Below are 25413 nucleotides of genomic sequence, written 5' to 3'. Positions count from 1 at the left end.
AGGGTTCACCCACCACCCTAGGGCAAGTCTAAGTCTAATTAATTATTCTCCACTCCCACCCTTTTTCTCTCTTAAAAACATCACCCTTGAGTTCTAATGAAAGAAAATTCCTTTGCGTGAGTGAAGGGAAACTCGGTCTTGAATCCTAATGACTATGATTCGATGATCCAGCCATAGCCGGGCTAACATTCCTGGTCCATTCCCTGGCCCGCCCCAGGACTCGAGAAAAGCCGTATCCTTTGCACCACAAAAGTCTCAAAAGAGCGATCGAACCAAAAAAAAAAGCAAGAAGAGAATAAAAAACAAGAAGGGAAACATCTGAGAGTCTCGAGTGTTGACTGACCTCTTTAATTGTAGTGTTGAAAAGTTGAAACCGGAGGGAGGGGAGGCGGCGGGGAGTTGCTCGCTCCATTTTGTCAAATGGAGCAGGTACGTGGGTTCTGATGCCCCCACTTTCACTTCACTTTTTCGTTCCCATGTATCTTCTAGCCACGTGGCTATGGTCCTAGCACGGCCACACCTAAAAGCCAAATCCTATTGACCGACAACATCTCAGTTAAAGTCAAATTCATAAAATTTCACATTTACTCCTTACATGTTCATAAATAGCAAAACCCTATTGACCGACAACAACTCAGTTAAAAGTCAAACTCGATAAAATTTTACATTTACTCCTTACTACATAAGTGTATTTTGATGAGTTCAGTTCGTCTGCACACTTCACTTACATGGGAACTTCTTACTCAAGGCCCGGATCACTTGGAGGTCACATGCTCACTTGATGACACACAGTTGATAGTTCCACCAATTTTCATTTGGAAGCAAAAAAGCATCACCTAGTCATAACAATAATCCAACTTCATCGATGGTATGATGTTGTTTGCTTTGATTAATGGGTTTCACGTATGATTTTAAAATGCATTACATCAAGTAAAAAAAATCATAACATATATATATATTTCATAACACATCTTTCGATAATATTGGATTTTCCATAGATACAGGTAGGTGATTTAAATTCCTTGGCCAATGCCCAACTACTAGCTAGGTTTAATGAATATGGAATCCGCTATCATATATATATATATATATATATATATATATATATATATATGTATGATCATATCAAAGAAGAGGGTGAACCTTGGTGTAATAGTGAGGTTGCTCCATTGTGACCAAGTGGTCACGTGTTCAAATCTCTAGAAATAGTCTCTCTGTGAAATAGAGGTAACGTTGCGTATATTATGACCCTCTTCAGACTCTATAGTGATAGAAACCTCTTGCACTGAGTACCCTTTGTTTTTTATCAAAGAAGAAAGAATGTTTACTTTTTCACATAAATAACCTTAGATACTTTTTTTAACTCTAATAAGCTGTCTAGTGGCTTAGACAAGGTGTAACAGGTGACCTAATCTTTTTCCCATTCTCTACAATAATCCACTATTAATAATTAATATTTTTCCTATAAAATAATGAACCAAGTTTGACCATTTCTTTCAAGACCCTTTAGGTTCTTTTGTTTTTTTGGCTTTTCTAAATTTTTCTTTCCCTCTCTCCTTCTCTAGCTTTCACTCTCTCTTGAGTCTTGACTCTTATAGAAAAAGTATGTTTCTTCTATAAATACTGAAAACACATCTCTCAATTTTCATCACAGATAAGCTTCGAGTTCTTCTTCCTCATTCTACACCTTCAGTGTCTTTGGGAGGAGGAGGAGGATAGACATCATCACCTAACAGATCTAAATGGCATATCACTTCATTAGCTTTCTCATACTTCTTTCACTTCTTGCCTTACCCAACCCTTGCTTCTCTCACTATATCAATAACAATGGAGGTCAGCTTTATCCGCAGTTCTACGAGCATTCATGCCCAAAAGCTTTAGAGATTGTAAAGTCAGTTGTTTCGAAAGCTGTCGCAAAAGAAGCTCGAATGGCTGCTTCATTACTGAGGCTCCATTTCCATGATTGTTTCGTTCAGGTTTGTATATATGAACCACATATGTACTACTCTTTTTATCTTATTATGCTGTAGTAGTAGTTAATTTAACTGATGAGCTTATTGCATAGCCATGGGTGACTGAACTCATCGAACTGCCCTGCACTGTACGTATAATTAGGGCTGTGATGGATCGCTGCTGTTAGATAGTAGTGGGAGTATAGTGAGCGAGAAGCAGTCAAACCCAAACCGGAACTCTGCAAGAGGATTCGACGTCGTTGACGACATTAAGTCCGCACTTGAAAAGGAATGCCCACAGACAGTCTCCTGCGCTGATATACTTGCTCTCGCCGCTAGAGATTCTACTGTTCTGGTAATTAGTTTTTGGGAGAGAAATAGATATACTATTTTTTTATATTGGCATCATACACATCAAGAGGGAAAAAGAGGTTTTGATATGTGTCTGTCCAAGCATGGCTCTGCTAGCAATTTAGATCCTCTACTAGCTGCCCGGCAGGATTCTGTTGCCTAGACACGGGGAGACGTGCAATGACCATCTTACCTTTGCCTGAGAGCCTTGCCCGAGTGGGGATAAGGCGATCATTGTACGTCTCACCATGTCTGGGCGGCACATTCCTATTGGGCAGCTCGACAGTAGGATCTGAATCCGTCCGCTAGATGGCAAACATGTCCTTTTTGTTTCCAAGAAAACCCTTTTTATGCCTTAAAATGGTATGCATGAGACATGTGTCTGCCACCAAGCCTACTTGCGTACTTGTAGAAATGTATAAACATGGTCATAGGTATTAATCTAGATATCCGTATCGGTCTTGGCTGATACTTATATGATTCCGGCCATAACAGATCATTTTTGCCCCCCAAAATGTTGATGCATTGATTTTTCGGACAATTTTACCTCATATACATATAAGAATACCCGTATCATTAAATGAGGAGGAAGAAAAAAAACTGTATGATGGGTGTGTCTATTGTGTAGGCTGGTGGTCCGAGCTGGGAAGTTCCATTGGGAAGAAGAGACTCAAGAAGTGCAAGCCTAAGCGGCTCAAACAACAACATACCTGCACCCAACAACACTTTCCAGACCATTCTCACCAAGTACAAGCGCCAAGGCCTTGACATTGTTGACCTCGTTGCCCTCTCTGGTAATTACAAACTATTGACTGAAATTACCAATTTTACCCTTTTAAGCTATAAGTTTTAGCTACCAATTAATTAATGCTGTTGCGCATGCAGGGAGCCACACGATTGGGAATGCTAGATGCACCAGCTTCAGGCAAAGGCTGTACAACCAAAGCGGCAATGGGCAACCTGACAGGTTTCTGGACCAGTCCTTCGCCGTCCAATTAAAGAACCGTTGCCCAAGATCTGGTGGTGATCAGAACCTATTTTTCTTGGATAAAGTTAGCCCAACCAAGTTCGATAATAACTACTACAAGAACCTCTTGGCTTCCAAGGGCTTATTGAATTCTGATGAAGTACTCTTCACCAAGAGCCAAGAATCTATGGATCTGGTGAAGAAATATGCAGAGAATACCGAGCTTTTCTTCGAGCAATTCGCAAAGTCCATGATCAAGATGGGAAATATCTCTCCCTTGACAAGATCCAATGGAGAGATCAGGAAGAAGTGCAGAAAGATTAACTAATTACTAAGTACGGGTTTATCATAATTAGTCAATAATGAAGTAAAATCTATATGTTACAATCTCATATCAGTCATATGGGGACCCATTCTGTATCGGATCCATAATAAGGGATTTAATTAATGTGGATTGATATGGTCTTAGGTTTCTTCACCTTATAAGCCGGTTTTTTAGGGCTAGTTTTCTTGAAGTTTGTATCATTAATATATATATGCTTTATAGAATTGTGATAGCAGAAGTTTTGGGTCGAGAGGGAGCTTAAATGTTGCTTCTTCTTCTAGTTTTTTTCTTTGGGGCTTTGTATTTAAGTGATGCAAATTTATTGAAGAAAAATAAATTTTCTATGATAATAAGTGGTGGGCATGGAGGCATTCATGTTACAATGGATTCTGTATTATATATACATGGCTGGATTCATATTATAAAGAATTACAGGAATGCCATAAACCTCTTAACTTTTTCTGGACCTAGGCTTAAGTTAAGCGAAACCTTTAAAGGATGTAGTCTGCAATTATGGTTAGAAGGCAAGAAAAAACATAATAAGACAAAAATTCTAGATCTTGATCTGGATCGATTCTATATAATTTTCGATGGGAATCGACTAAACCAACACCCCCTCCCCCTAAACCCTAGTTTTTGTATTCTATACACATGAAGAAAACTCCCCCCCCCCCCCCACCAAACCTTTATAAAGTTGGCTTTGGTCCTGGTAAGCATGAACATGAAGCGCATCACGGTTCACCAACTGTGCTAGGCAGTTGTGAGAACCAAGCCAAACCTTTATAAAGTTGGCTTTGGTTGGGCTTTTATGGATCCGGTAGAAACTAAAACCAAAAAGTGGACTGAATCCGATAAAAAAAAAGGAGATTGGACTGATAGTAACCCAATGAAAATTAGAAACACCCCCCCCCCACCCCAAAAAAAAACAGAATTTTTCCATCAATTTCCTTATGTTTACATGCAAAACTGAAATCATACTAGAACGAACCCGATAGTATCTCAATTACAAACTGATAACAAAAAATAATAAAAAAACAGAATCCAATCGGATCAAAGCTGAAATTTTCTTAACGATTTGATTTCGAATTGCCCCAATAATCGAATGAAATCATTTCAACTCGATCGAAATTGGACCGAACCAATCCATTGACACCCAGACGAAGGTGTGCGACCATGGTGGACCCATGAATCCCTCTCCCTCTCACAAAAAATGTGGAGCCACAAATGGAGTGGAGGAACCCTGTCCATCCAAAAGATAATGAATTAATAAAAGAGTAGTTTTAGAGGCCCCAAAAAAACCCACCTTTGTCGAAGGACATGAGTAAGGAACCCCAAACAATGAACGAATGCCCAAAATCCAAAACCCCCAAACCCAAACCCAATCGATAAAATGTTGTTGACGTGTTGTGTAAAAGAAGAAACTTATCCTCAATCGCATTCTCTTCCCTATCTGAGACCGTTATAACCTCAACCGTCTCCCTCATATATATATAAACGCCTCTCCTTATCTCAATCCCTTCTCATCTCCAACTTTCTTATCTCTCTCTTCCCAAACCTATCTGAAAGCAGAAGCAGAAGAAGGAGAAAGAAGAATGGGGAAGACAAGAGACATAATAGACTCCTTTGACATGGCTACCTTACGGACCAATCTCCCTCTCAAGTATGTATAATTATATAGATTTGTCTTTTTATTGATTCCATTAATTATGTTCTTCTGCTGGTGCTAATGGTTTCAAATTTTATTTTTTTCATTAATGTTGGCAGCAAAAGAAGAGGGCTATCAAAGTGTTACTCTGGAAAATCGCAGTCGTTCGTATCCATGGCAGACATTCGCAGCGTGGAAGATCTCAAGAAGAAGACGAAAAAGTATTCAGATTGGCAGGAAACATCATCGAAATCTCCTTCCCCTGTTCCTTCTCCTTGTCGAAGGGTGTCCAGTACAAGCCAGTGTTCCACCATGCCTTACATTGATGTTTAACTCTCAACAAGATTCCCCCCTTACTCTTTTTTTGGTTTTTAAAGAGTATCAATTAATCAGGCTTACTTGCATCAACATCATCAGTCAATTTCTTCCAAATTAAATTTTTTTCCTGGTTTTTGCGCCATCGATGGATGGTTCCTTGAATGTATAATCTTTGTAAATAATGATCAAGTCACCAGAATTGATTTGTTTTTTGCCTTCTCCATTCATTTTGAAATTTTACTTCACCTTCGCATTTCTCAGCAACAAACGTAGAGGTGAGATTTTAGAACAAGAAAAGGCTTGGGCGCGTAGGCTTTAATCTGCTGCTGTACTCATCGTGCGGCGCTGCAGGTGCCATGTGTGCACAGTGGACCCCACCTGACACACATGGCACCTGCAGCGCCGCACAATGAGTATAGCAGCGCTGTAGTTACAGCAGCGGATAAAATTCCCGGGATATTGGTACCCTTATCGGTCTGGCTGATATCGGTATTGATACGGATCAGCCGGATCAGGTCAGACCATACAATTTTACCCCTTGATTTTTCGGTTTTTTATTTTTTGCCATTTTGCCCTTTCCTATATTGATTGATTGATTGATTCCACCGCTATGTTAACGGCATGTATCGGAATAAGATCCTCTCCAACATGTATCGTAAAATGATCCTGTTCGACTCTTAACTCCAACTCCTCTCCAACCACCCATCCAATTGCGAGGAGAACTTGACACATTCCTATGTGTTGATAGATGTTGGGATACGTGTCCAAGTCCTCCCAATCGTTGGATGGATAGTTGGGGAAGAGTTGGACGCCCGAGTAGTTGGATGGGTAACTGCTATACACTGATATGGACCCCGTACACATACTTTGAACCGTGGATTAAGGTGACAATTTCGATCAATACCTACTAATAGGGGTGTAAGTTTGGCCCTGTCTACCCAAACCGACCCTGTGTTAGGTTATTATGCTTTACAATTTATTGATTACATTTTCTCATCAAAAAAAAATTTATTGATTAAATTTTGTAATTTTTGTTTAATATCTAATTGAGGGGATAAAGGTCTCGAAGTATTTAAAATTTTAAGATTGGACTAAGTTTTTTAACCCCAAAAAAAATCTAATAGTTAATTGAGTATGAAACAAATCAATACCCAATCACATGAGAGTGGTCAATTAGGGTCAATCAATGCCAATCCGGCCCAACACGGCCCGATAAAGTCAATCAAGTTCGGGCTGGGCTGAGATATCTCAGCCCAACCTAGGGCTGGATTGGGCTTGGGTTGAACATGAAAATTGGCACAATGACCACCCCGCCCCCCTAAATGGCCGAAATGACAACCACGCCCCGCCCTATGTGTTTGGACGCATCCTGTGCCCCCATGCGCTCCATGGCAAAGAACAACGCCCCATAATACTTTTATGATTTAGGCTTGTAATTTTAGATTTTGCTCATCTAATTTATTATTTCATCAATTTAGATCCTCTGTTGCCGGCCAGCCCTATGTGTCTGGATGCAGCCTACACCCCCGTACACTTCGGGACCTTTATCCCCTCAATTTTCATGCCCGTTAATTTCCTCAATTCCATCTAATAAGGGACAGAAATGACCACCCTACCCCCTGCCCGAACATATTGCCCGGGTTGGGTAGAGGGAATTGAGGAAATTGACGGGCAAACAAATTGAGGTTATAATTTTTCGTGCGGTCGTCCCAAGCAGAGAACAACACCCCATAATACTTTTATGATTTAGGTTTAATTTTAGATTCTGCTCATCTGCTTTATTATTTCATCAATTTGGATCCTCTGCTGCCTGGGCAGCCGTGCGGCCTCACACAGGGAGGGTGTGGACCCCACCCAGGCAGGGTACTAGGGCAGTGGGTGGGGCATTTCGCCCCTGCCTGTGCGAGGCCGCACTGCTGGCCAGCAGCAGAGGATCACACGTGGCCGACGGGTCAACCGAAAACCTTCAAAGTTGGCAATGCAGGCAATGCATTAAATGACTATTGATGTGTGTGTGTGTGAGAGAGAGAGAGAGAGAGACTAGGATGTATAATAGTAAATCGCTAAATCAACCAGAGAGAGAGAGAGAGCCTAGGATGTATTATAGTAAAATCAAGCAATGAAGGATCAAGCATTACATGAGAAACTTGTATGGATTATAGTAAATCAAGCGCATCCACCAAAATAAGGGAAACCTACTACTTCCAATGGGAGAGAAGTACCCCTCCAATGACTTCCTCACCACACCCTTCTTCGAAAAACACAAAAATAAAGAATAGAGTGTATTAATAAGGGGTAATTTCTGTCCCATTCCAAGCCTTAAACAGCAACTGGACAATCTGTCTATTATGTGCATATCCAAGACATTTTCAACATTTTGGGCCTTAGGCACCACTTCCACTCAAAAGATAACATGAAAGCTCCTCCACCAACATTATAAGTAGAAAACAAAAATGATACAACCTTTCTAGCCAACCTATTTCAAAAGGAAGACTCGAATCTAGCTATAAATCAAATGCGCCAACTAAATCAATTAGAGAAAAGTTACAGATATCAAAAGAATAAGTTAAATCTCCCGAATGATAAAAAATTAAGATGGAAGAAGCTCCTTCGTAGTCGCTCCAGCTACTACAACACTTTCTTCTTCTTGACAGTTTCTGAGTTCCAACCATTGAGGATGACAACCTCATCGTCATCATCGATAACTTCAAATTTTTGGTCACCTCCATTACCATCAGTTCCACAAGAAGTTGAAGTGCTTGCTGTAAAGGTTTGAGAGAGTGTTCTTTTAGTCCCAGAGAGAATAATCTCTATCTCGCCATTTTCCTCATTCTCCATCGAAACCAACTGAGATACAACTAATGTACTTTCTTTGTGGCCAACAGGCTTCTCATCATCTTTCTCCACTTGGGGTGCTTGTCCCCATCCAGATAGAAGCATTCCATCAGGTTCCTTCTCCTCATCAAATTCTTCCCTGCAAAGATAGGCATAAAAATGTCAGGCAAAATATAGACAAGTCAATGAAACTTGAAAGAACTAGTCGTAACAGCCAAACATGATCAAACAATTCACAGTGTCTTATGCCAAATAAATTGCGTACAAGAAAAGAGACACCAGAAAGCCTTTGGCGATCAGAAAATGAAATGACTAGGAGTTTAAATGGTATTATCCAGAAACATCATTTATGATGCCTGGTCTTGCCACACACAAGATGCACACTGACATTACATAAGATAACGCAATTTTCATGTTATACTCAATAATTATGCATACAACTTTTCTTTATAATCACAATAAATTATAAAAAAAAAAAAATCTATTTAGACAACCTTCATTTCTATTATATTCTGAATTGAGTGTTGCAAACTTTGTGTGTAAATCTTTCATTTCTGCTCTGCAATTATTTATAAATACAATGAATACTTTTCATATAAATTTGTTCAGTGTTCCACACTTATAATAGCGATCAGAAGGACAGTTGAACAAATCTTAGCTGATCCATAGTTGTGTTTTCATTTATCTATGGCAGCTCATAGAATGGATTTATTTATAGATTGGGTACATGGATTTATGACATACTAATCCCAAACCAGGAAAATCCAGTGGGAGATTAGCTAAAATAAGATAACATTCTGTAATCCAGTAAAGAAAACTTCAGCAAACAACTCATAGTCGAAAACTCTAGCTGATGGATTATTTCAGCAAATAGAATGGGCCTGTAAAGTTTGACAAAAATCTGAGAACAAAATAGTAGCATTCTGAGAAATCCTACAACAACGAGGAAAACTTGAAAACAGAACAGAATTTCAGAAATTGACTAACAAAACCTGAAATTAAACAGAAGCTAAGGAAGAATAAAATTCTGAAACTAAAAGAAAATACAGAACTGGAACGATTCGAGGATTAAGAGATCAAAACAGAAATTCAGAGAGAACTAAACTAGGGGTAATGAATCAAACTGAAGACAACCCATCAGATTATATGGTAGAAGCAAACAAGCAAACCGAATTGAAAGATAAACAGAATAGCTAAGCCGCAGGATATAGCTGTGTTCAAATCTGACCTGATTTTCAGCTAACAGAATAGATAGAAAAAGTTTAATAACAGGTCAGGAATTCACCTAAACCTCAGGCTAGGAATTCACAAAACTTATGAAGAGATTCCACTCTTCCACTAAGGAATCCATATTAGTCTTCAATTGGAATCCACCAAGTAACACCACTGAATCCGCAGCAGTAAGCACTAAATCCAGAAAGCCAAAATTTAGCAAACACAATATCTTTATTTATTCCAATCGATGGGAGGGCCTACATACATGTATTTACAGCAACTCCAAAAACCTGATTACAGCTCTTACAACATCCAACCAATAGGAAAGCTCCAATCTGACCCATTACATCATCCGACCAAGAAAAGCTCTAAATTGATCTAAGGATTTAACAACCAATAAGAAAAAGATAGCCAACTCAGACTGGAATAAAATATTCTTAATCCAAGATAAGCTTTACAATTAAAAGAAAACGAAAGCAAACTTCTAAAATCTGACAAGGCTTCTAAAGATAAGGCTGCTAGAAGCTGGAATAAAGATAAGGTTTCTAGAAGCTGAAGACCTCCAGAACCGCAGGCTGTCATGTCACAGCTGCAGGCTGTCGTGTTGGCTGTGATTGTTGTGATGTCACAGTCAGATTTTGGAATCTGTTTTCTTCTCTTTCCTCCACAGGTATTGCTTCTGGAACCTTGATTCTGCATCACCACCCCAACCTTCCTCGTTTCTGGTTAGGAAGTTTGTAAAGTTACATGAAATTTCATGTGCGTGTGCATGCACATTTGCATGCATTACCCATACATTGTCATCAATAAAAGAACTTTTAAAATATTAGAAACTTCCCTGAAAATCATTTAGACAGTTAAAAATATATGTAAAATGAAATGAAAACATGAAAGGAAAACCTGTGCTTAATACTAATATCACATGATAATTCCTGTTGAAGATCCTCAACAGTGAGCCTTGTTCCACTAGTAACTGGAGAGGGGAGCTCAGCTAGCACCTGTGAGATATATACAGCATAATTAGAACTCACAGAGCCTGCAGCAAGCAACCTCTACAATGTGATATGTCCACAAAAGAAACAAAAATAGAAAACCATAAGAACAGATTTGCCTAGCCAACCTGCTGATATTTTTTTCAGATAATTGAAATCGACTTTGTTGCACTATGAAGAACAAACAAGAGTTTTCTCTCATGGCAATTGAAAAAGGTGAAAGGGGAGTGGGGTGGGAGGCAAGTTTACAGGAAGAGTGAGGTTCTGATCCTTTTCTATGTAGCAGTTTTGTCAAAGGAGCTCTATGTTGGCCAGATTACCCTCTCCACATGTGGGAAAATTCCAGTTCCAAATCACTTATACACATGGAAGAGAGCCCTCTTTCTCGAGCACCCTTGGCACCTCTGGCATTACAAGTTAAAAAGTAAAATAAATGGACAGAACAGGATATATGATCAATTACAAAAGGCTGTTCATCTGAGGGATCTCCACATTGTCGATTCATGAGACCAAAATAGGAGAGAGCACCCGGTAAAAGAGATCCAGATAACTCCATTTTCCAGTATATGTCATTTTCTATGTCCAACTTATATCCTTCTTTATTGCTCCACAAAACAAAACAAAAGAAAAAAGCTGATGTCTTTATCAGTTTTTTGAGACACGGAAAAATGAGATAACATACCTTCTCAAGGTTTGCTTCATAATTGGCTACCATATCTTCATCTAGGTCATCACCAACCTCATAGAGAAGTGCTGATCCATTCATTATCAATGGCAAATTCATGCCAAGCTTGGCTTTAACAATCTTCTCAACAAAGTCTCGCAGTTTCGTATGGTACGTGTTAACCTCCAGAGACAGTAGTGTCTGTTCACAATTTGCAGGTGACCGGAATGCAGTATGTCATTCACAAAAACTTCCAAGTAAAAGAAATTCTACGAAGTCTATAAGGAATACCAAAATACCTCCGAACAGACAAAACAGGATTTATTAGGCTCAAATGGCTCGACTGGCATAAGAAGCATCTTTTTTGATGGATGTTCAAGACAATATGTCATCCTGCACAGGTATCTATCAGATTAGAATCCATTAGTGGCAAAAGAACTAACGATGTATGTATATTTCACATTCACACATTTGAAACAGCTCCCCTATAATTTAGAAACTCAAAAACACATTTATTTTAGCAACAACAACAACAAACTCAGCCTTATCCCAACTTAATGGGGTTGGCTACATGGATTCAAACACAACAAAGGAAAACTGAGTCCTAGCGTAAGAGGGATGCAATATGAAAGATGAAATAGAAAATGAGGAAAGAGAAGAGAATGAAAAGTGGAAAATGACAAATGAAAGATAGTATGAGGAAAGTAGCCCAACTCAGCATGACATGAGAATCTCAGCTAAATGGGATCTGCTACCTGGATCCTTGCCCTCCAATAGGCCCTATTCAAAATCATACTTGGTACAAGACCTAGGCTATGCATGTCATTCCTCACCACTTCTCCTATGGTCATTTTAGGCCTGCCCCTAGCTCTTTTAGCTCCTTCAATCGGGATCATATCACTCCTTCTTACTGGGGCGTCCCTAGGTGATTTATTTTAGCACTGTTTAATTTTTCAATAATATTGATTGAAACTGGTTGTCCATTAGTTGCATACAATTAGAAAAAGATAAAGTGTCCAAGTAATGACAAATATTTACTTTGCTACTCTGGCTTAGAAAATTCAAACACCGCAAATTCGCAGTCAATTGAACCCCCTTCTCCAAGACTGGAAGAAGAGAAGTGGGGGTCAGAGCTATGACTTTCTATTGTTCTTTTTTGGATAGATAAGCTAGGAAATTGTATTATTGAACAGGCTAAAAATCCTTTTCTGGAGCAAGAATAAGCTTTAGCTCTGAGGGGTTTCATCTCTCCTCTTTTAGTTGTCTCTTTTCTCTCTTTCTTCATTATTCTTCTACTTTGTCTATGGTTTCGTTGGGGTTGTGTTAGAAGTTGGTTGGATTGGAGGTGGGCCTAGTGATGCACTTCAATCACCTAAATGGGCTTATTTTATTAGAAATAAGTTTTGGGTTGGGTTATGTATCTGTTGGGCCATTGATCCCATGTGCATTCTTTGTAATGGGCCACTTTAATGGACCTATAATGTGGATAGAGGCTAGGCATACGGGATTGTTAAGTGTCTTTATTTCTTTATTTTAATTGTTATCAAGTATTTTAATTAAGGCAGGATTAGGATTCTATAAGTCCATCCCTGTTTTGAGTCTATTTTCTTTATTATTTCAATTTCCTAGTTAGTTTAGGTTATCTTATAAGTTAAGGATTGGGTTAGACCTTTCCTTTTTAGTGAGCAGTCTATTTTTGAGTCTATTATATAAGTTTCTAAGAGGGCCTTGCATTGTACACGAATTTAGTAAAGAAATTGCAGCTTTTGCTTGCCTTTGCATGTTTGAAGATCCCTTGTGTTTGATCAAGGAACCCCTTGTGTGCGATCAAGGTAGGTTGGTGTTTGATCTAATCGAACTACCTTGCGGTGTAAAGCCCGGGTGTTATTTTCTGTTGTTCTTATTATTCCATCAACTTCTTCAGCCATTAACAAGTAAGTTCAGACCTTGAATTTTTCTGCAAATTCCTGTTCTACCTAGGATTTACATGTTAGATGTTTTTTGAGATTAAGCAATCCAACCATTAGATTCCTTCAAGATTTTGACCAGCAATTCATCTACCCAATTCATGAATTTGATTCCAGTTTGGTACAATTTTGACCTGCTGATCTGGAATTACTTTAAATTTCCTATTCTGCCCTTATTGCTTAAACTTGAATTCTGTCTTCAGCTTTGTGAATTGATTTACGGGTTTTTGTGATTTGTTTTTACCGAGATTTATTTTCTGTTCTCCGATTTCTATTCTGGTGTGTGAAATTATTGTTGTATCCTTTTCCTAGTTTCACTAGGATTGGCTCATTTTCTGATCTGTCCATTGGATAGATCTCAGATTTTCAGCAAGTATTCTACCCTATATTTACTGAACACAACTTGATCATTAGCCCCATCTATCAATCTGATTTGCTGTTATAAATCATTTTCCTAATCTGGAATTTTATTCTCTGAGAAAATATTCTGTTTTGTTACTGTTTTGATTACTCAATTACGGTACTACATTACCTAGTGTCGTTTTGGTGGTGAGGATTGTTAGGGTGTTGATTTGGTATGGTAGGCTGAAATGGTTCAACACTAACACACCTGTTAAGGGCTACGACAATGAAAAGGGGGGTTCTGCTGGAGTATCGCTGGACAGAGTTGACAGAGATGGAGAGTGAAGAAGATAAGAAGTAGGTGATATGACCGTAGGTATCACCACCTAGGCCTGCGGTGGGGCTTCACCACCCTCCTTCCATGGCTTCACCACCAATGGATGTGACTGATTCACCACACCTCACCATACTCAAAGAGCATTAATTATCTCGACCAAAAATCATGTAAAATTAGAAGCCCAATGTCTTTATTTATAATCTCCATAATCATCAATACAGAAAATAACAACTCCCAAAATCGTCGGGAGTATGCTTGCCTGCCAAGCTAACTAAAAAAGAGAAGTCATCATCAAATAGAAACTCCTATCAATCTAGCCATTGCCTCAATAGCAATATCAGAAAATAGCAACTGCTGAAATAGAAACTAAAGATATGAAATCCTAAATAATATTGGCATCATCTCTCACCCATGTCAACTGTCCATATGGCCCACAACTGAAGAAAAAAGTACTATGAAACTAGAGATATGAAATCCTAAAGAATATTGGCATCATCTCTCAGCTATGCCAACTGTCCATATGGCCCACAACTGAAGAAAACAGTACTACGACCACTGTTCAAGTGAACAGAACCACATGAACAGTAACACGTGAACAATTATCCTCCTTGAACTGCATCAGTTTCGGTGGGACGGTGTAATTTTCTTTTCTGGTTTCTTTTCTCAGGTACACTGTTTTCAGGGCCTTCCTGTATTTCTTCATTAAATTTCTCCTTTCTATGATTTTCATTTTCATTGTTTCCTTTCTCCACCAAACAAAAAATAAAAGAAACGGTTGCCTAGTGTGCATGCAAACCAAAATGAATGATACCTGCTGTGCAGTGTGCCTTCTCCCTAAAAAATTTGAATATGCACCCCTGAAGTGTGCATACTGCATACACAAGTTATTGAGTAGGGCATGAATAGACTGGATTAAAAATCAGAGACCAGTTCCCATTCAACCTGATCCAGAACCAATTTAACCCGGTTTGGATCTACAATAAAATATTTTTTATAATCCAGGTTTCCCAAGCCATAATTAGATGGGTATCTTGGACAGGACCGTTTTGCAATCAAATGTAGAAAGGGATCTCACATGCAACCAGTATCCAATACCCATTCCCCATCCATTAGGATCCATAATCATAGATCCGTATAAATTTTTACAGCTCTACTAAGATCTGATCCAGAAACAACCATTTCATGAACTGAATAAACATAGTCTTCATTCTTTATATTTTGCCACCTATGATCATATGGAGAGCGGGTAAGAGGGGGGGGGGTTCAGAAGACTGACAACTAAAATCAATCCTAAAGATAACATGCTTCAATGAGGAGCAGAAGTGTAGTTCAAACCTATAGTTCTGTACATCATTCTGAAGAACCTTGATTGCTTCAATCACAATCAACCCAGCAACAATAGCATTTGTCGTGGCAACAGCATGAACTATATTCCCAGCGATGCCTTTAGCTTCAAAGAGGCTGTGCATAGGAATGCCAAAAGAGGCTGCCCGAATATTTGCTGCTGCAGTAACAAATTCTACAGCTAACTGATCATCTTTATCAAAAATCAGGTTACCAATTTCCTGGAAATAAAATCACAGAAGACATCATTAGTGCTGAACATCAAAGAGAAAATAAGTTACAAAAGTTGTAGCACATGCAGAATACAATGCTCAAGCCAAACCTTCTCTCGTTTCCCTAGAAATAGTTTCAGAGATTCTAGGAAAACTTTTGTATTTTCCACTATGCTCCAAACATCTTGAGGATTCCTAAGACCCAGAGAAGTCATCGCAGACACTGACAATGGGTCAGCAACGGTAGAGTTCTCAAAATTCCCATTCTGTTGAACAAGCTTGTCAGGCAGGACATCCATGCTATATATAGGCTTTGGTCTATTTCTATTTTTCCACGTTTCTTCGTTGGCTAAAGCAGCTTCAATGTTATGCCCAAAGACATGATCATATATTCTCTGTCCATACTTCTCAGGATCTTCACTTTCTCTTTGTTCAAAGGGGTCTCTAACAATTTCTGATGAGTTAGAAGCATCATTAGAACGTACATAAAGATCATTCTCCAGATTTTTATCTCCAAACAACTTTGCAAAGAGTAGGTCCTTCGCCCAGACAATACAGTGGACAAACTGCAAATTTTAAGTAATGATGTCAATGTCAAACACGCATGGAGCAGTTCATACAAATGATTTTCATAAAAAAAATATCTCCACTCGCAGAATACCTGCCAAGATTATACCATTGACGATAAAATTCAGATGATAAGAAAATTCCCCTCTAATAGAGAAAATGGGAGTGAAAAGGCAAAGAAACATTGAGAAGTAATGAGAAATCTCAACATATCTGAGGTTACTCTCAATATCAGCCAAACAATCGGTAAGTTAAATATAACAAGCACTAAATCGAAAAGCCAGACAAATTCCATTACGAATTGCTAATAGCAATGGAGTTTTCTTGCATGTTCAAGCCTGGCTTACCAGTTAGAAGAAATATAGATAAATAAACAAATAAAAAGTAAACTACAAGCTGCAGGTTATTCTAGTGACAAATTAAGGATCAGCCATTGTATGGCTGAAGTCATCTCCTTCAACCAGAACCTATCATTTGATATTGACATTCACAAGTACAAACAACCCCCCCCACCCATAAAATGGCATATTAACAATTCCCACACGATAAGGCAATGTACATCCCCAACCATAAAAGTAATAAAAGCATGCACGCAAATTGCAGTTTGAAATCATAAGGAAACGTTTGTGCAACAAATGAGCCCTAAGAATCAAATAAAGGGGCTTTTAACTATACTTGTACCCTTCAGTAAAATTAAAGCAACAAAGTGGAAGTATATCAACCCTGGAAATTAAGTGCTTCAAAAGTAGCAGGGTAAAAAAAATTGAATGTACAGAAGATTCATAAAAGTGAGCACATTGCAATGATCAATGTAACATGCTTCAATCCAACATATACACCAGCAATATTTTACATGTGAAGGAAAGCCCAAGTAAACAGATGTGATCTTGCCACTAGTCAATACCTTTGATGGAGTACTGGTGATTGTGCATACAGGATACGTTTTTGGAGTGGGTTTTGGCTGGCATTCATAGCATTCAGTTTTACCTTTCACATGAACAGTAACCTGTTATCCTTACATTGGAAAACAAAAGAAAATCATTATTAGAGTCAGCCAGTCAAATCAACATAGAATGGTCAACTTATAAAGTCAAGAATGAATACAACATTTGAACAAGTAAATACTACATAAGTGCAAATTCTAGATAACTAAAAGAAAAACTATGGAGAAACAAATGAAAACGGGTGTGTGAGAGGACCCTCTCTTCTTCTCTATGACTCTAGATCAGTATTCTTTATCTTGTAAGTTTCCCTCTTAATGGATCAAGAAACCAGATATCATATGTGAAAATTGTACTAGTAAAACAAAAACCTAAAAAGAAAACTGTAAAAAGTACTTCGATTAAAATTTTCTAATGATTTTGCAAAACTGTCTCCTATGTAGAACAAATCAACCCACTGAGCGGCCCAAAGACCATGGTAACCCAGATCAACTAACCAGTCAAGTTATTAACACTTGTAATTTATTATATAAAAAATGGCCCATAAGGAACTTAATCTTTTTCAGAATTACATTAGTATGTTAAGTATGATAACATTGGATCATTATGATAGCTAACATCACCGTACGGAACAGAATTTTTTACTTTACCATTTATGCAAACAGGAGAAAGAGGATCGGGTCCCCCTATTGTACAAAGGAGGGAAAATCATCATGGTTACAATCTTAGTGTGTAAGCAATTATGGTTACACTGAGCATGAACCTATTGATTATATCACAAATTCAGTAAGAAATCTATCAGTTTACTAGACTAGCAGCAAATGACCGGACAGTCTGCAAGTATGTCTGTTAAATGGACGTCTGAGACTCAGATACGTTGCTCTGACCCTTTATTTCTCCTAAAATCAGAAATAAGAAAGCTGCATATAACTTCATCACTTATCCATAAATAAAAAGAGATGGCGGTAGAATGACGAACTAGATTCAAAAACTACAATGTGAACCATCATCACCTGCCCTAATAACCCAGTTGTTCCACTTTCAACTAAAGGAACCTCAGCTGCCAAGCAAAGGCGATTCACATGTCTCCTTGCATCCAAGTTGTCAAGACCATTCAAAACAACATTGAATTGCTTAAAGAACTCCGCATTGAACTCAGGATCCTTGACATTTGCATGGTAGGCTGTAATACTTATGTGAGGCCTAAATCTTAAGACAGCTTCTCGAGCAACCTGTGTATTTAAATGAACCAAAAAAAATAAATAAAGTTTTGAATAAAACCAGCACTCCATGGAGCAGAAACAACCTAGACCAGCCCCTGCATGTGCACAAGAAGCAATGATCAAATTCAACTTACTCACTTTTGCTTTAGATTGCCCGACATGTGATTGTCTAAACAAAAATTGTCTATTTAGGTTACTCACTTCAATTGTATCCATATCAATCTGCAAGTAGGCATGACAAATGTGAGATAAATAAGTTTAGAATAAAATATAACGAAAAACAAGCATACACTAGCAGCTGTATGTAAAAGCCAAGATATCTCACACTGTTCTGGGGATTATCCTATCCAATGAATGGTCTAAGATACTTCAGCCAGGGCATCAGATATAGAAGCAACACAGGAACAGTATTCTTTCACAAGTCAACAAACGTAAAAAGAAGGGAAAAGGTCACCATTTATGATACCTATGGACCTAGAAGCAATAGCACCATAAATTGCAAGTTCGGTTCATAGGACTTATTTTGGAGTCCACTGGCCCAAAAGTTCTTGGGCAGTAACTTTGAAGAAACAGAATAATTGCCTAAGGATCTGACTAATATAAAGCCGATGAAATTTGACAGGATATTATCTACCTCATAAAGTTCATGCACATACAAGAAAATAGGAGATTTTGTTTCTCAACTAGGGAATGTATATGAGAAATTCCCAATGATCTAGGATATAACATACTGCCCCTTGGTCCGCATAGCAAGCTGAAACCTTAAGTCTGTCAATAAAAAAGACAAGCCAAAGCATGTCCAAATAAAATATTACCATCACCATCATCATCAAAAAACAAGAACACCAAAGAAGAAGACCCCAAAATGACCAGCTATTCGATAGCAGTTACAGTGTCCATAGCTCACTTTCTCTTTTTTTTTCTCTCTTAACACAGAATGTATCAAAAAGAACGTAAGAAAAACAAGATACTAAAGGTGCAGATGGAAGAAAAGAAACAATTGGATTTGTACAAATAAATCCAAAGGTTTAACAAGATTAATGTCAGCGGTTATTATATTATGATATGGGCTATGCCTACAAAGGAGTTTGAAGGAATGTGAGCTTTTCCAAAGAGATATAAAGGCTGTGAGCTATGGAGTTTGAAGGAATGTGTTGTTTTTTCTTTTCTTTTTTTTGGGGGATCCATGTAGCCAACCCCATTAAATTGGGATAAGACTGAGTGTGTTGTTGTTGTTGTTATAAAGGCTGGGAGCTCATGCATTAATCATCGGGTGGATAAGTCTGCATCTTTTTTTTTCATGTTTTTATCCATTTTTCAAGAGAATGTTATGTAAAATCTCATTGTATTTTGGCTATCATATACTTTCTTATATTCAGCTCTTCTTCTCTCAAGAAATCCTTCTTTGATAGTAAATAAATAAAGGACTAAGAAAAGGGATCGGCTCAACCACTCAAACAATAATAATGATAAGCAAAACCCTCCCAGCACCCAATTTAGAAAAGGTCACTAATACCACCCTCTCTAGGCCCCATTCTTATGCATATATAAAACAAAATTAAGATTAAAGAGGAAAAAAAAAAAAACTTCTGTAGGTATGAGACAAGCTAAATATCTAAAATAAAACAGTGAAGGAAGAAGACTCCGAAACATGTTATGAATGTATAAAGAATAGCTTGGTGGTAGTCACCTAACTGATGTAAGCATCCAGCATCATATAAATGTCGGTATAAAAGCAAACAACAACACCACAACCAACACCACAGAGCACTAAATTTTTGTAAGCCAAAGAACTTCATGAAACACTAACGACTGCGAAATTGGAATAGAAAATTTCGTTCGTTAAACCCTAAACCAGCAAAAAATGAAAAAAAATGAAAAATAAAGGGTTGGGGGGGGGGGGACCGACATAGTGTGGAAGCAACTAAAAGCTCACTAAAAAGAAAGGATGCGAGGAGCCAAAAACAAAAAAGAAAAAAGTTCGAAAGAAAAGGAAATTGATGCAAACAACTCACAATATGGATGTCTTGGAACCCAGATAAAGCAAGAGTTTTGAGAAGCTCGCAACCGATGCCACCGGCACCAACCATCAGCACCTTTGAGTTCTGCACGTTAAAGGTTTAATTTCTTCAACCGAATCGACTAAATCTTCTCCGATATACATAGTTTTATGGAGTAAAGGAGGCCAGTAAGGAAGAACAAAAGTACAAGAGAGAGAAATAGTACCTTGATTGCTTGAAGCTGTTGCTCCGACGCCATTGAGGCAAGCTTGCGGTAGAAAGAGAGAGGAGACTGGAGAGTGATGACTACTGCAAAGAAATACCAACTGATGGTTTTTCTGTATCAGATAGAAGTGATCACAAAAGGGAAAGGAAGAGAGTAGAGAGAAATGGAGAATAGAATCTAAAGGGTCGTCCGCCCAACTATATACTTCGTAGAAAGGGCGCCAAGAAAAAAAGAAATAATAAAATAGCCGCTGTCTCTTTCGCGCACATGGATTCCATCTGTGCGGCTCAGGACTGTATGAGAACCTGAGGGCGACTCTTTAACTCCCTCCAAGGCTTCCCAAGTCAACTAAAGAGAAGACTACAGGTAGGAGGCATTGTTACTTGCCGTGTCCTTACGGTGATGGAAAATAATAGTCTCAAAGTTGTTAATTTATTCATCTAAGTTAGAAAAAACAAGAGATATGAGGTTCCAGGGAATGGGATATAAGGCATCGCTTGATAATCTTATCAAGTGTTTCTGTTTTGAAAATGTATTAGGAAACATCAAAACATTTTTTTGTTTCTCAGTACAGTTGTTTTGTATTTTCTTTGCTGAGAAACCATTATTTACCCACTTGGTAAACCTGTTCTGAAAACATTTTCAGAAGACAATTGGAACACCATTGGTGCTTGATAAAATCTATTTTTATGAACATGTAATGTGACCAATTTTAATAATATTTATCTTGAATAATGTACTTTAGATAGTAAATGTTAAAATAAACATTGTAATTAAAAGTTTTATAATCCAATAAAAATTATCATGAGATCCAAATGGGTCTAAAAGTAGTCCTGTGGTGAAGGTACTCCAAGCCAAATAATAGAAATTGTCATTTATTATTATTAATATTGATAGTATTTAATTCAAAAGTTAGGGCTTTTCCGTTTGAGCTAAAGACTCACCTATTTTAATGAAAGGAAAAATTGTTCTCGAGCCCTGGTGGAATCGAACCACCCCATGGGTGCAATCCCACGTGCTCTTCCGTTTGAGTTAAAGACTCACATATTTTAATGACTGAGACAACAACCATTTTGGCAAATCTATTTCTTCATTGACAAAGATATGTTGAACTGTAATGCCAAATTGGGACACTACTACGATATAGGCAGATCAAAGAGATAAAAAAGCTCTTTGTTGCATAGCCAAATATGTTGAATTGAGAAGCTATCATTTGTTGCTTTTTCCCAACCTTGAAGAAGATCGAAGAGTTCTGCTTCCTTTGAATCCTGCACTTTGACTCCACCTGTGTCTGTTACAAAACTTTGTCTATCAAAATGTTAAAGTTCCATTTGGCTAATGAAAGTTCAGATTCATAGATTTCTACGACCATTAAACCAGTCATATTTACTATGGTGTTAGTAGAGTTATATGTAAGTGATTCACAAAATGGATTAGAAATTAAATATGGATTCATAATAGGGATATTGATCTAAAGATCTGAGGCCCATTTTAAAATATTTTTTATGACTATCATTGGGTCATAAACCAAATAAAATAACATGTTATAATAATAATAGAAGACATCCAAATGATAAATTGCTTGTCAACAGCAGGGGATGCAAGTAAAGAAGCACAGAAATTGATGAAGGATGGGCCAGAAAGATGCTCAGTTCTTAATCCAAGCGGACTAAAAGCCTAGATACGCTTAGTCCAATCACATGATAGGAATAAGTGCCAAATTGATTTATCACAATTGCCACAAAAAAACACATGAAGGATCGACTGGGAGCCATTTTGAAATAGAAGCCCAAACTGGGAGTCCTGCATCCTAGGTGGTGACTCCATTTCTTTATGAAGTATGATCTCAATCCCCATGATGATATGTCAGAGCGATACGTCGTTATTCATCGAAACCAATCATTGTCGTCATAAGGTTGAGGAACCCCTGTCCCGAGGACCACGGTACTTACAATACTATTTTTTTCTTGAAAAATTTATGTTTACCACCCATGGAGTTTCAAACTATTATGTCTAACACCCCTAAAATTTCATCTATTTCAAAGACATCCCTATATTTTCAAATATTCTTACAATTGTACCCCTATCGTTAGATTAGCACAGTTAAGTGATGATGCCATCGCCCAATTTTTTTCTAAATGTCAATAATACCCTTAATAACACCTCATTCCATATTTGCCCATAATACCCTTAATGCCCATATTACATTTTTACCCCCATTAGGGATGAAGCATCATCTTCTCAAAAGTCAAAACCGAAGAAAACGAAAAACAAACAGACAACTGCCATCGCTACTGAAACCCGAAAACCTCCATCGTTGTTGAAACTCGAGAACCTCCATCGCTGCTGAAACCTGACAACCTTCATCGCTACTGAAACCCGACAACGTCCATCGCTCCCATCTCCGAACAACAGACGCGTCATCCCCATTCCCATTGTTCATCTTTCAGCGAAGCTTACTTTCCTGAAACAACATAAACACCCCATAGACTATATTCCATCTAAGTTTCTTCTTTCGTTTCCCTTCCCCATTCATTTCTCTGCAAACTGGGCCGCTTGAATTGGAAGGAGGAGGGAGCAACAGGGGAATGTGTAGGTTCGTACATACAAAAATGAAGAACACTATTTTCTCATTATAAATTGGAAGATTCCCTTTATTTATTTATTTTTTTCTTTCCAAAATACTAGATATTTGAAATTCCAAGAAGCCATGAACGACTCTGCTTCCTGAGTTTCAATTTCAACCATTGTTTATCTATTTATGTCGTAAGCTATGATGCGAAACAACTTTGTGAATGAGCTCAGAAAAGTTACCAGAGAGAGGGATCACTACCGTTAATATGTTGGAGAGATAACTTGTTGTCACTGACTTATAGAAGACAACCGGTGATGGTTGCAACGGTTTGTTAGGGCAAAACAAAAGAGGAAATGAGGCGCACTGATGGGGCAAGATCAATGGAGTAGCAGCAGGTGGTTGTCACTGGAGCGGGAGGTGGTTGTCGGAGCTGCAATGGTCGCCGGAGCAGTAGGTAGTCGCCAAAGTAGGAGCTGGTCGCAAGACGCAACGGTCGCCGGTGCATCAGGTGCTCCCAAACCCCTATCGCCCCGGGTACAGGGTATGTGGGTGAGTTTAACAAATATAAAGTGGCAAAATTGTCTTTTTAAATTAAAACTAGCAGAGTTAGCATTTAGGGATAGATATGTAATTTTGAAAATTTAAGAGATGATAGACAGAATAGTTTGAAACTACAGGGGTAGTAAACATAAATTTCCCTTTTCTCTTATTTTTACTTTCAAAATAACCATGTGCTTATTAGAAAGTACCCGTTCGATGACTTATGAGAAACAGTTTTTGGTGTTTTTTCGTTATGAGAAACGGAAAAACACCATAAAAAACGTTTGATAAATATGTTTTTTAGAACATATTTTTGGGAGCATAAATCGATAATTTCTGTGCCATGGAAGACTTTTGACAGAACATGTTAGACATGTTCTGTCGTTTCTAGCCTCAAGTTGTAAAAACTGTGTCCGATATTTTCACATCATTTGCCTTCTCATTTGATCCAACCCACTGTCATCCTCCTCGTGGGCTCTGAAGAAAACCCAACAAGGAGAACTCATTGCTTCTCTATCCATTCATCGCTTCTACTCATCATTTCGCACTTCTCGTTGCCTCTCTCTTCTTGCTTTATTCTCTCTTCATCCCCTCCACAACCACAACCAGGAAACTCACAGCTCTGGTTCAGCAACAACCACTGGTTCTTCAATACCACAACGGCCCTCTCCTCAAGGGAAACATCACCGTTCATCTCGTCTAGTGCGACAAGTTCACATCTGCACAACGTGCCATCCTCATCGACTTCATCTTATCCTTGAACCACCACATCCACGCACCTTCCGTCCCTTCATGGTGGAAGATAACAGGGAAGTACAAAACGGTTTCACAAGCTTCCTTGGGAAGCAAACCCTCGACGGAAATTGCTCTCTTCCTCTCCAAGCAAGATCGAAAAACCCTAAATCCAAAGGTAAAACCCCATTAACCTCTCTTCTTCTTCGTCCTCTTCTTTCCTTTTTTTTTTTCGTTGCGATTTGTCTTGCGATTCTCTACCTTCCTCTCTTATTCTACTTCTTCATCTTCTTCTTCTTGTGTTAGAAACCCTAAATCTATAGGTGCAAGCAATAGGTTTATTTATTTCTGTTTTATTTGTTTTGATCCAAGGGTTTTACAACTTATGTGGAGCGGAGAATTGTTGACGCCGTGCAATCTGAGTTTTGAATTTCCAATTGACTTGAGATTGAGGTCGATTATCCTGTTTAGAAAGGAGATTGAAGTCGATTATCCTATGTGGAGCAGATAATTGTTGAAGCTGTGCAATCTGAGTTTTGAACTCTAATGGGTTGGCTTGTAACTGTATGATGAAAGAGATTTGTTTGGAGGGAAGAGCCTTGGATGGCTTTAGATGCCTATTGTTTGATCTTTGTAATCTCTGTGATTTTTTAACTCTGTAATCTTTGTGTATGAATTTTCTACACACACGTTACCCTGCTCATCTGAAAACGTTTTCAGAACAGGGTTACCCAGCGGGTCAAAAGCGATTTTTCAGCACATAAACGAAAAAAACTGTTCTACTATTTCTCAGCAAAGAAACAACAGTAAGGTTATCAAACGTGCCCAGAAATTCTGAAACAACTCATCAGCTATCTCAGAATTAATATTCCTCTTAATTTATATTTAATTGAATTAAGACGTAAAAACAAAACCAAACAATTTCCAAATAGAAATCACCCCCTAAAATTGAAATAGAAATTATACCAAACCAGACCTTAGATTTTGAGCTTGAAACATTTTGGGATTGGTTCAAACCAGACCGTTATATTCATTTTGGGACCGTTTAATAAACTGAACGGTTCTGAGATTGCCCCCCTGGACCGAACCAGTAAAAAAACGTCCCGGTTAGGTGTCCCGTTTGTCACCCTTGTCACAGTAGGG

At 38.2% G+C, this 25413-nt stretch overlaps 2 protein-coding genes across 5 annotated transcripts; one reads left to right on the top strand and one right to left on the bottom strand.

The window, feature by feature from the left end:
- The first annotated feature begins 1727 nt into the window (after positions 1-1727).
- Positions 1728-20196, top strand: LOC122661464 (peroxidase 72-like). 3 transcript variants are annotated; one of them, XM_043856856.1, is made up of 5 exons: positions 1728-1976; positions 2116-2307; positions 2932-3097; positions 3189-3625; positions 20186-20196. In XM_043856856.1, the coding sequence occupies exons 1-4, from the start codon at positions 1743-1745 to the stop codon at positions 3596-3598; spliced, it is 1002 nt and encodes a 333-aa protein (XP_043712791.1). In that variant the 5' UTR covers positions 1728-1742; the 3' UTR covers positions 3599-3625; positions 20186-20196. The 3 variants fall into 3 exon arrangements, with proteins under 3 accessions (XP_043712791.1, XP_043712792.1, XP_043712790.1); XM_043856857.1 differs by lacking the exon at positions 20186-20196 and adding an exon at positions 8173-8305 and having other exon boundaries at positions 3189-3431; XM_043856855.1 differs by lacking the exon at positions 20186-20196 and having other exon boundaries at positions 3189-3645.
- On the bottom strand, positions 8187-20649 carry LOC122661463 (SUMO-activating enzyme subunit 2-like). Of its 2 annotated transcripts, XR_006332892.1 has the most exons (12): positions 20424-20649; positions 20213-20302; positions 18336-18419; positions 17988-18206; positions 16938-17039; positions 15577-16032; positions 15246-15475; positions 11564-11657; positions 11283-11465; positions 10509-10606; positions 10169-10330; positions 8432-8532 (listed from the first exon to the last, which is right to left on the bottom strand). XR_006332892.1 is itself a non-coding variant. In XM_043856854.1 (11 exons), exons 1-11 carry the CDS (start codon positions 20454-20456, stop codon positions 8187-8189), a joined length of 1935 nt encoding a protein of 644 aa, XP_043712789.1. In that variant the 5' UTR covers positions 20457-20648. The 2 variants fall into 2 exon arrangements, 1 of the variants encoding a protein (XP_043712789.1); XM_043856854.1 differs by lacking the exon at positions 10169-10330 and having other exon boundaries at positions 8187-8532; positions 20424-20648.
- Positions 20650-25413: the final 4764 nt, after the last annotated feature.

Source organism: Telopea speciosissima, chromosome 5 (assembly GCF_018873765.1).
Source record: "Telopea speciosissima isolate NSW1024214 ecotype Mountain lineage chromosome 5, Tspe_v1, whole genome shotgun sequence".
NCBI lineage: Eukaryota > Viridiplantae > Streptophyta > Magnoliopsida > Proteales > Proteaceae > Telopea > Telopea speciosissima.
The sequence above is the reverse complement of the archived record's forward strand: the minus strand, read 5'-3'. Positions and strand labels throughout refer to the sequence as shown.